General features: G+C 35.2%; 1 protein-coding gene across 1 annotated transcript in view; it reads right to left on the minus strand.

Annotated features, from left to right (window-relative positions):
* The window catches only part of LOC126187640 (ionotropic receptor 93a), a 285197-nt gene that overhangs the window by 126094 nt on the left and 146175 nt on the right, over positions 1–12928 (minus strand). Inside the window, exon 11 of the mRNA XM_049928878.1 lies at positions 4689–4766. Coding sequence (XP_049784835.1) covers positions 4689–4766 — 78 coding nt within the window. The remainder of the gene's footprint in view (positions 1–4688; positions 4767–12928) is intronic.

A 12928-nucleotide genomic window follows, 5' to 3' on the forward strand; every position in this document is an offset into this window, starting at 1 on the left:
GCAGGGATATGAGCATGTGGCAAGGGGTAGGAGTGGGTGTGGCATAAGGAAGAACCATGATCTTGTGTGGATTGTTTGGGTGGTGGAATATCACCTTGGAAGAGGTTGGGTTGAATTCTGGATAGGATGTTCCTCATGTCTCAGTACAATTATAAATAGCAACAGCCACAATGAAAGATGTGGTTCAGGGAGGTATGTAGGGAAGTGGTGTTAATAGTGTTGAGTAGGGATCCAGTTGCTGTTGGGGTGAGGATGGAGGATGGATGACAGTCAGTAAAGGAAGTGGTTCTCATCTTTAAATAATATGTGAGACTAGGATACTGCACTCGCATGGCACCTTCCTATACCAACCTATTTATGAAAAGTCTGTAGGCAACATTCCTAGCCACTCAGACTAACTTTTTCTTATACTGTGGTTGTGTAAATCACAGTTCAACTTAAAGTTATTGGCAACAAATACCCTTTAGTGGTAAATGTACTCCAAAGAAAGTGTAAGAATTCAAAGTTGTGATTATGATTATCTACCCAGTCATTCATTCACACACCATGTACTGCAAATACCACATCAGGGAAGAGTCTTTATGGACATAGAACAAATCAAGTTATACTTTAACAGATAGTTTCACACAGAAAACTATCCCTTTCAGACCCGATACGCACAATTGTGTGGGTGCAGTTTATTTGCATTGCAGCATCATATTATTCCGCTATGCAGTTGAGTCCCAAGTCACACGAGTGTGCAGGATCACTGTTTTGTATACAACTCAATTTATATCGATATCTCCTTACAGACACAAGATATTGTTTCTTAATCTTTGGTAATTTTCAAGACGGCGGGTCGGAAGCATGTCTGTCGAGGTACATATTTATTGTGCTTTATTTATTGCATGTTGACATTTGGAAAAATGTGTTTGAGATTGCAAAAGGTGTACAGAAGTAAATAAAAATATGTCCACTACAATTATTTGAATACTTTCATAGCTACAATGACTGTAACGTCCACACGTACAATTGTGCGTGTTGGGACTATTTTACCGGCATATGGTTGTTTTTGGTCGATGTTTGTGGTTACGATTTGGAACAGATTACAGAATAGATAAGTCATTTTACTATTGTATTTACGCATTATTTTCACAGTTTGTTTGTTTGTTTCATTTTAGGGCTTACTGACAAGGAAATTCTAGCCATATTAGATGACTCTGAAGTGGAAGTCTTCAGTAGTGATGACGAATTGTTAGATACAACTTGGACTCTTCCAACAATCAAACCTAGACTTGGAGAAAGCTCTGAATCTTCTGATGAGGAGGAAAATTGTAACAATAATTCTGCAACAATACTATCAGTTGCTCCAGAAGTTCAGGAAAATTTTCCCAGTCAACACGTAGAAAGAATTCTTAAAAAAAAACTGTGGAAACACATCGTCGTTTGTCCACTTGGAGAAAAAGACCATTCACCTCCAAAATTTTTGCACACTCAGAGAGGAAATTAAAACTCCAATGAGCTATTTCAGCGAGTACTACCCAGAAGATTTTTTTCAGTTAGCATCTGACTGCACTAGCAGTTACTACTTTTTGAAGAAAGGGAAGTTGCTTCATACAAATCCTCAAGAGAGAAAAAATCTGTATGGCATGCATGTACTTATGGGATGCATTAGATATCCTCGTACATGTATGTACTGGCAGAAGTCATTGCCTATGCCAACTATTGCAGATTGTATTCCTAGAGACAGGTTCTTCACTCTCAGAACTGCACTGCATGTTGTGGACACTAACAACATTCCACGTGAATCAGAAAATAATAGATTGTGGAAAGTACAACCTGCAATTAATGTTGCACGCAGTGTTTGTTTGAGACTTCCATGCCCCTCTGAAAATGATTATTCCATTGATGAGCAAATGGTACCATTTACTGGACGCTGCACATTGTCTCACTATGTTCCAAACAAACTGCGCTTTTTGGGAATTAAAAACTTTGTTTTGGCAACAACAAAAGGTTTAGTACTTGATTTTGAATTTTATCAAGGTAAATCAACTCTTCTGCCAAGTGTTGGCCTCGATCTTGGGCCCTCTGTAATACTTCGCCTTGCTCAAACATTACCTCAAGGTGCAAGACTATATTTTGACAGATATTTTACAGCTTTGCCATTATTGCAACAGTTACTTGACCTAGGTTTGGAAGGAACAGGAACCATAATGAAAAACAGAGTGAAACCAGTTCACCTGACAGAAGAAAAAAGGCTGAAGAGAGGAGATATGGAAGAATTCTGCAGGGACGATGTTAAAATAGTCATTGTCCAGTGGAAAGATTCAAAAGCTGTGACCCTTGCCTCTACTTGTACAGGATGCGAACCTGTAAGCAATGTTGAGATATGGAGTAAACCAGAAAAGAAGTTCATCTTAATGCCATGTCCTGCAGTCGTAGTGAAGTACAACCTGTGTATGGGAGGAGTGGACCTCTGCGATCAAATGATGGAGACCTACAGGATTTTCTTGAAGAAAAAAAACTGGACTTTAAAAGTTTTGATTCATTTACTTGATTTGGCTTGCATCAATTCCTGGTTACAATACGGAGTTGAATGCAAAGCCAATAAAGTACAAAAGAAAAACACTTTAGATCCTCTTGGATTCCGACAAGCGATTGGGGAAGCGCTAATTTCTTCTTCTTCAGGACAAAATCATGAAAGTGAATCTGATGAAGAGCCACGTAGTAAAATGTACAAACCAGCAAACACACCTTGTGATGAGAAGTGGCTAGACGTATATCATCACTGGCCAACTGTTGATGATTTGCCTTCAGCTCATTGCTGCAGGCAAAAAAATTGCAAGAAGAGGATGAGAACAAGATGTCTGACGTGTAATATTTATTTGTGTTTGTCAAAAGACAGTAATTGCTTTCGTGCATATCACTGAAAGAAATGACATAAATATGTAAGATAATTCTGACCCACACAATCATGTGGGTTCAAAATTTGTATCAAAATTAAAAAATAATTTTGTAAGCAATTGGTCCATGATTCTATGTTTTTAGTTACAAAAATCCATTTCTTTCAAAATTTTCATTTCAAGTTTGGGTGGGGGTCTGAAAGGGCTATACATTGACAAAGTCAAAATCTGTCTAATAGAAATATTACAAGAAAGGAGAATTCACATCCCTGACTCCGAATATTCTGATAAACTATAGAAGGAATGGCCAATTAGGTACTCTTTAACTTTGTTTTTCATTATCTGTGGATGTAGAATTTACTTTCCTGCCTTATGCCCATTCACAACCTGTTACAGGCTTTTGCACTAGAATATAAAACTCCATTCTGAGCCCTAAATATTGGACTTATGGTTACTTTTAACAATGGGAGGTGCAGGTTGGAATATCAACAATATTATGATAAGGACAAATTGCTGTTCACTGTAAGACACAACAAAAAGGCTGTTACACACTGAGCTTTTGGCCAAAGCCTTCTTCAGAAAAGAAAAGAAAAGAAAAGAAAACACATATTCACACAAGCAAGCACACATCATGCATACATGATTGCTCTCTCCTATCACTGTGGCCAGAATACGATAGTGTTGTGTCAAGAGGAAGCAACAATCTGGATTGGGGCAGGGGCAAGGGAGAGATAACAGGGTATGGGTGAGGGAGAGGAGTCAGCACTGCCTGATGGAGTCTAGACCATGGCCAGCCAAGGCTGCCTGGTGCAGCATCAGGAGGTTGTGGGAGAGGGAGGGTTGGGAGGGGGAGTAGCAATGAGTGGGAAAAAAGAGTAGCAAAGGAAGAGAAAGACTGCTGGCTTTGGCAAAGAGCAGATCACAGAGAGGGTTATTATTACTTCAGTGATGTGAATGTGAATAAATATGGCAATATTCTCATTGTGCAAAGCAGTGACAACAGAATGAGATATATTAGTGCCTTTGTAGAATTATTTTGAATCAGATACATAATCATAAATTTACAATTTCATTTTGATGAAGTAGCTGTAAACTGACAACCATATACTTAGAAAATGAGGACAATTTAGGTGGCTAATAGAACAGCATTATGGTTGAGCCAATACTTGTGCTCACACTGTAATGCAACAGAAATGTCAGTTCACAACAACCTCTGCAGCTCTGGATAAGTGCCAGTTTGACACTTGGAGCTCACAGCAGATCAGCAGAACAAAGCCTGGTGCAGTGTGCAGTGTGAAATAGGATGGCCACTGACAGAAGTCTTGATTTTAAAGTAAGATGAGGACACATAGTCCATTATGTTTTTATTCAATTTTATTCTGAGAAAGCCACAATTGTGTTGGTAGACTTTTTAGCATTATAACCTCATGAGCTGAGTTTTGCAACCTGATGATGAGGGCATTGTCTCTCAAAACAGTGATCCAGAAGAACTACTGCTTCTACTCATTGAATCAAGTTAGCAACTGTTCCTAAATTAGAGAAAAAGTTGATTGTTTGGTTGGTAAAGACAGGCTACTTTACTGGAGATAAGTGATGGTGTCAAAGAGATATCCTAATTTACTTTTCCTAAGTTTGTAACTAGTGAACAGATTTAAGAAATATGAAATAGGGAAATGAAAAACATGACAATGAAATAAAAGATACATGTTCAAAGTATCACTACCATGGCATCACAATTCGTTATCTGGAAAATTAACTATAATTTTATAAAGTTAATTTTTTTTATAAGAAGCATGAGTTACATACTCTCTTCTGTGCAACAGTTTCTATGAAATGGTCCCATGGCACTATATCGTTTTTTAAGTCCTCTAGTTTCTCATTCTCCTGCAAGTAATCCAGAAAACTAAAGTGAATTTTTAAATCCATTAACATATTAAAAGATCACAGGAAAATAAAATTACTTAAAAAGAAGCATTATATGTCACAAAAAGATTAATGCACCTACTCCTGTCATCAAATATAAGAAGTTTCTTGTTGCAATTACTTTTCAGAGCACTGTAACAATGAAAGCTATATTTATATAACATGTACATTGTATTTACAATGCACACAGTCCATATCACTGTGGTTTGTATCTTATAATTTACATACAAAAAGTGAAAGTAACTAACCATGAAACCTGAAAGAAAAAGAAAATATTAAATATTATGACTGAAATTTATAATCTCTGGTTTATTATATGTTGTTTTTATACATTCATATGACACTGGGTAAAATATACATAATGAAGGGCATAAAGGTAACAATGAACCTTACAGTTGAGGTATTGAGCCGTCAGCAGGTATATAAACAAGACTGAACTGAGCTAAGCTTTCCAAAACCACTTTTCCTTGGAGCAAATTTCCCATTATCATTTTTTCTCTTCAGATACATCCATTCTTACAAGATCCCTCCTCCATTTTACTTATTTACTTACTAGGTTTGTTACACATCTACCAGTATTAACTGAGAAAACCCACTCCTCAGTCAAACTTTCTACTTATTTAATTCTTACTAAGCCATCTGATTCCCTTCTCAACCTCTTTCATTTTTTTTTAAATTTATTTAATTACATATATAGCATCACTCTACAACTTTTGTTAGTACATTGTGGCATATTTTAACTGTAAATTTTCTGAGTTATAAACATTTTAGAAACTTGACCAAACATGCCTACACCTAAACAGGACTGGGAAGGGTACCTGATTCATGAAAGTATAGAGGGTGGATCTCAGGCCACACATGGTCAAATACCTGTTGTCATAGGTAGGAAAAGTAGGTCTTCTTTAGGATAAATCCAGACAACAGGTTCCCCAGCCTAAAGAGCATCAGCATCAGTTTAAAAAATACTGAAACAATCACCCACAAAACAGATTTTAACACTTCAAATATCTGTATACCAGATGTCACAAAGAAAAACAAACCATTGGAAAGAGAAACATGGGACATTTCACAGACTTAACAATCCTCCATCAAAACATGCAATCAATAAAAAATAAAATATAACTATTAGAAGTTGAGCTCCAATCTCTGAACTGCACAGTAGTTTGTATTGCTGAGCACTGGTGCAGAGACACAGAAATCCAACATGTAGAATTATCATTGTATGAAAAGGCAAACTCTTACTGCAGAACTACTTCAAGGAGTGGAGGATCATGCATTTATATCAGAAAAGGAACACAGTTCAAATTAAAACATGACCTCAGTACAGTATGTGAAGACAAACAGTTTGAAATATCAGCTACTGAATTAACAGGGCTTGATATCACCAAGAAATTAATCATTTTGTGTGTGTATAGATCTCCTTCTGGTAGTGCAGACACTATTTTCAATAAATTAACAAAAGTTCTAGATAAAGTCTCAATTACAAAGGTCAACATAATTCTGTGTGGACACATTAACATCAACACTAATATCATAAATGAATCCAGGTTCACCTTCATAAACATCCTTCAAAGTTTTGGCATGTCCCTATTGGTCAATAGTGCAACAAGGGTTACTACAATGACTGCATCAGTAATTGATCATGTGGCCACAAATATGGACAGGGAAAAATGCTATGTAACTGTAAAAGATATTGGACTATCAGACCATCTCTGTCAAATAACAACAGTAAAATCAGGCATCGAATCATTCCCTAAATTACAAGCCTTCCAACGACATCTATCAGAAATCAAAATAAAAGATTTTTCAAAATAACTAGAAAAAGAAAGCTGGGATGAAGTGTACAAGGAAAGCTATGTGAATATGAAATTCTCTAAATTCTCCACATTGTTTAAATTGAACTTTGAAATGGCATTTCCAAAAGTGTGCATGTCTGTAACCACATCTCACAAAAACAAAAGGATAACAGCAGGTATTAAGAAGTCCTCAACACTTAAACACCTCAATTCCATGAAAAAGATTCACAATGATCCAGAATTCTTAAATTTCTATCATAGATACAAAAAGATCTATAGGAAAATGCTCATTGCTGCAAAAAAAATCATTTAATGACAAAATAATATATAAAGCAGAGAATAAAAGCAAAGCAGTCTGGGATGTTATAAAAAAGGAGATGGGGAGAGGCAAACAATTGCAGAATAACATACTGCTAAGGGAGGGGGATAAAGTAATAAAACTTAGCAGACTATGTAAGCGAGCATTTTTCAAGTATTTCAGAGAAGTTATAGCAAAAATTCCCCCAAAAAAATATAACACCTGTAAATAATGTTGCACTAAATACAATGATGTTACTTCCAACCACAGAGAATTAAGTCAATAAAACTGTTCAAAAACTAAAAGATAAAAAGTCAGTAGGCTTAGATGAAGTACCAATGTGTCTACTGAAACAATGCATAGGGATTATACAAGGCCCCTTAACAAATATAATAAATGAATCCTTCACATCAGGGACATTTCCAGAGCAGTTAAAATAGGCAAGAGTTGTACCTTTGCTTAAGAAAAGTAATGCAGAAGACATAGAAAATTATCAGCCCATTTCCCTACTGTCAGCATTCTCAAAAATAGAAGCAATTGTGAAAGACAGATTAATGAATTACCTGAATAAATTAAATCTTTTAAGCAAATCACAGTTTGGCTTCCAAAGTGGCAAAAATATGGAGTCAGCCATGGTAGAATTCACAAAAGTTGTACTTGTTGGTCTTGATAAAGATGAGTGTGCCACAGGCATATTTTTGAATCCTTCTAAGGTGTTTGATACAGTCGATCACAAGATTCTATTAAATAAATTAGAAGCATTAGGAATAAGAGGGGTAGCTAATGACTGGTTTCGATCATACCTAACAGATAGGGTACAAAGAGGAGAGATAACACATACTTCAAATAGATCTAAACATTTATTAAAAAACTTATCAGAATCAAAATAAATTAAAATAGGGGTTCAGCAAGGTAGCATATTAGGACCAATACTGTTCCTGATAGATCAATGACTTTCCGAGTAGTGTTACTCATGGTGAAAAAATTCTCTTCACTGATGACACCAATATTATAGTCACTGAGAAAACAAGAGAACTCCTTGCTGAGAAAGCAAATGTAATTTTCAAGGAAGTTTATGATTGGTCAATAAGCAATAAAGTGACACTGAAAATAAAGAAAACTAATGCCATGAATTTCAGTTTGAAGAGGAAAAATGACAATCTTAAAGTAAATGAAGATGGCACCACTATAGACTGTGTAACAAATGCAAAATTTCTAGGAATGAATATTGATTCTCAGATGAAGTGTGTGAACACACAAAGGTACTTGCAAACTGAATGTCATCAGCATGTTATGCCCTTAGAATAAAACATCAGTGTGTAACATGCAGTTTCTTTTAGTTACATATTATTCATATGTACGCTCAATTCTTAGCTATGGCATTCTTTTGCGGGGAATAAACACATAAAATATGAACACAGTTTTCAAACTCCAGAAAAGAGCCATCAGAATAATAACCAAAATTACTAGTTGAGCACATTGTAAAGATCTCTTCAAAACCCTGGGGATTTTTAACTGCTCCATGTGAATACATTTACCAGTCAGTTCTAGTCATCAAAAATAACATTGGTAATTACTGCACAAACAGCTCTGTCCATGACTGTGCAACAAGAGATACACTCAACTTACATTTACCAAGAAAAAATAAACATAAAACTCAAAACAGCATTTTCTACCAAGGAATAAATCTGTACAATAAATTACCAAAAGAGATTAAAAACATTGAAAAAATACACTTATGTTAAAAGGCAGCTAAAAAGTACTTGTTATGCAATACATTTTATACATTGAAAGATTACTTAGATGAAACAGAGTAGGGGTTTTAGAAAAAAATGTTATAAAAATAAATAATAATAATAATTATTATTATTATAAAATGTCCAACATACCACATAACACCTTCACTTTATGTTTTTTTTCCTTCTTTTTTTCCTTTCTAGAAATACTTACCCCCAAGCTATGGATAACGCAATACTAACACCTCTTCCTCTTTCTGCGCTGAACATCTCACTCATTATGGAGGGATGCTGACTCAGTTTTTCAGGAGAGCAAATGGGAAGTTGCGGTACAGAAAATGGCCTAGAGATCACCAGTGTGTGTGTGTGTGAATGTGTGTGTGTGTGTGTGTGTGTGTGTGTGTGTGTGTGTGTTTGCGTATGTAGTGAGTGAAGTGTTATGAAACAATGTGTGAGTAGTGTGTGCAGTGACTGATAGTGAGATATGAGTGAACAGTGTGGCATTACATTATTTGATAAGTTATTTGTAAAAAAGTATTGTATACCAGGAGTAAATCTAATGATTGTCTCTAACTAGAGGTCTGTAAATATATGTGTGTATGAATCAGCTTATTTGAAATTGATCTAAACTTGTAAATACTTTGACATGTCCTATAACCTTGTAAAAAGAGATCTACAGATGAACAGAGCTACTACTACTACTACTATTAGTATCTGAGGACAGCATTTTTGTAGAGCAATGCACAGGATGTTCTTTGATGATGATACAGACTGTCAAGGTTGGTGAAGATGGAGGAATGTATACGTTTGAAACATGGAACCGTGGTCTGATGAGTGTCAGTATATGAAGCCAACCATACTGTGAGATAACACTGCCACTGGAATACAAGAATCTAAGAATTATTGTTTATACAGTGTAATAAATTGATTTATTTCATACATAGCTGCTATCAACACATCTGTAAAACTGACCATTAGTAGCTCTGTATCATGAGAGGTGTGGAAAAAAAACTATACTTATTCTTTGAAGAGACATGAGGTGTGCAATGAAATGTTCACTCTTGATGTAAAATTATGTAAGAATACAGTTTGTGTCTACAAGATGAAGTGTAGAGTTGATCAGCCCTATTAATTGGTACTACATCAAGTTACAGCACCAGAAGGCTCAATTCTCATTTATGGACAGGCAACTGGATACTGTAGCAAGCTAACAGGTTATATCAGACCATGTACCCATGTAGGAAATGTCTGCTGTACACCATGTTTCCAAGACTATTCCATGATTGAGGGAAGCAAAATAAGTGATACCACAATACAATGACTACACAAGATAGAAAACTGAATCACTTCTGACTTGAAAGAAGTAGTGTTTCCTCACATGGATTATGAGCCTTGATTTGGCTCTCAATCAAATGCATATGAAATGAGCATTGCAAACAGTACTTTGTAGAAAGATAAATCCAACACTTACTACACATAGAAAATGCTAGCTTTAACACTACGGAGAACTATAGCAGCTACTGACAGCATGGCACGTGTCAGAAGCACAATGTCAGGAATAAACAGGACCTAAATCATTCTGTTGTATCTGTATATAAATGTATACAAATGCAGAACTGAGTAGCACTTTTTAAAAATAGGTAATCACTAAAAAGTAAATTTTTGAAGAAACACATTTTAAAGTGCAATACTGAAATATTAAGTATATAAACAAGATAATTCAACACTGATACTAATTTTTAGGCACAATTCCAATTAAGTGTTTGACAATGTACAAATAGCTATAATTCTTCTGACGACATCGACCACATGTTAATGCTGATAAATTAAGGCTTACTGTTATGTATAGATATGGGTGTAGAGGCAGTTATAAGCTAATAGGGTACAACACTGCTATATTTATACCATGTAATAATTTGTTATATAAAACATAATGTACAAATAGCTGTAATTCTTCTGACAATATCGATTGCATATTAATGCTGAAAGATGGATAAAATAAATAAATAAATGAAAGGCTTTTATAAAATTGTATTTTTTATGTTAGAGTAGAGTGACTTTTTTCAAAAGTCAATAAATCCAAAGGTGGAAATTAAAAGTTGTGTTAATATATATATTCAAAGTGACTTTTTCTGTTTCTTTTTTGTTTTTAATTACAAAGAAAGCTACTTTAATGTTCATTTTGCACAGAAATCCAATAGTGTGCTACAATGTGACACAGTAGTATCACATTTTTCCACAAATGATCAGTAATAAGAAGTGCAAAATAGCAACACACTTTACTGAAATACAACACAAAATACTATCTACAACCATATCAAACTGGAAATCTATCAATCACTTTCAACAGTACCCTTATAAAACTCTTCTGCTCTTTCTGGTATGATTATATAACTCATAAGTTTTATGACATTCTTTCTCTTTCCCTTGCTCACCATTTATTTTTTCCCAAGGTGGCTGCTTCCCCGACTTCCTGGCTCCTGATTTTAGATTTCCATACTTTATCCTCTACAGTACTTCCATTATAAGATCTGATACTGATAACAATACATTATTCTTAGATTTTTTATAAACCATCCTTCACTGAGCAGTTGTTTTGAAAGGCAGCTTAAATCATAGTGCACTGGACAATTTGCTTCCCAATTTTTATTTAGTATCTTGACAATGCTATGTTATTCCACAACTTTATAGTATTCAGATGGTGAACAAATAGCTTTCTTTTTTCAGTAGTTTTTCTCCAATCCACCAAACACTCTGTCAGGAGCCACTTAGCTGTGACCATGAATAGGGAAATAATGTACCAGCTTATTAAACTTTCTACACTCTTCCACGAAGGCAGTTAGTGTGTGCATCATTACTGTAGTTTTATTTTGTCTGGTATGGGAATCAGAAAGCAAATGAATTTAATCTGAACCATTTTCTGTCTGGGACATGTCAAAGTTTCTGAGGAAATTCAATAGAGCACAGGCTACTTGGTTGCATCCTTTTGGTCCTTCTGCTTCAAGCCAAGTGTATAAAGCATTCCTTTCCTTTGTCTGTGCTTGGGAATGAAGCATAATGCACAAACTGTCTAGACAAACCTGTCTTGAATAAACTACTTCACCCACAGAGAGCTTTGATATTGGCTGATTCTGTTGTACATGAAAACATCCGTTAAGCACATTTGGACTTTCCTCCTCCATTACTGCAAGGAAGTGTTTGCACAAAGTGTGTACAACCTGTGTTTGTTATTAACTGATTCCTTTTCTCCAGATCCTTTTCCTTTTTCAGTTTCAGTAGACCATGTTAAGCATGTATAGAGAGATTTAAATGACAAATTAAAGCATGACAGAAAATGTGTTTGTACTAAGATACAGAGCAATTAGGAAACCCAGACAGTTCCTTTTGTTTTACAGAAATGTTTCCATATTTTGATTATATGCATCTCAGATGGTAAATATCCTCTTTTGGACTTTTTCCTTGAGTAGTGGCTCTTTTTAAAACTATATGTTTTGATACCATTTTTTATAACTTCTGTAACTTCCTTATCTTTAGTATAGTTGTGGTTTCCCCCTCTGTTCTGAAATTGTAACTTTCCTGTTACATAAGATTTATTGGCCAAGATTGAGAGTCTGACTTTGAAAATCCCTGATGATGCTTGAAATATTGCAAAACATACAGGTACTGTCTAGCCATTTTTTCCTAATGCTGTACTTTATCAAAATGGAATTCTTCCTTTTTTGCTTCTTTCTTGGAGTTCCTGCATCTCGGTAATGTGATTATCATGTATTTCAGTAATAATACATATATCCTATTCGTTTCATTTTAACTATCCACTTGAACCTGACAAGTTGTGATGTTCTCGTAAGTGAGCTCACTTGTTCTACATTCTTTTCTTCGTAAGGCTTTTGGGTTCATTGGATGTCACTTCTTGTTCTTGTTGGACTTCTTGGATGCTTTCACTCGTGATCTGGAGTAGTCAGTTACACATACAAGGTGTGATCAAAAATTAATGGAAATTTTAATTTTTCTTAAAGAAGCTTTATTTATTCATCAACATCAACTTTGGCCCTTTCAAAGTAACCCCTTCAGTGCTTTTTCAAATACTGGAAGCACCTCTGGAATTCACTTTTTGTTATCGTGTTCAGCTCCTTCGATTCTGTTTTGCTCTCATCAAAGGTGGCAAAACGATGATCTTTCATGATTCTCTTCAGCCTCAGTAATTGAAAGTCACAGGAACCCATGTCCAGCGAATATAGTCATTGAGGCAAAATAATGATTTTGTTTTTTGCCAAAAAATCATTAAAAAGCATT

This window comes from Schistocerca cancellata, chromosome 1 (genome assembly GCF_023864275.1).
Source record: "Schistocerca cancellata isolate TAMUIC-IGC-003103 chromosome 1, iqSchCanc2.1, whole genome shotgun sequence".
NCBI lineage: Eukaryota > Metazoa > Arthropoda > Insecta > Orthoptera > Acrididae > Schistocerca > Schistocerca cancellata.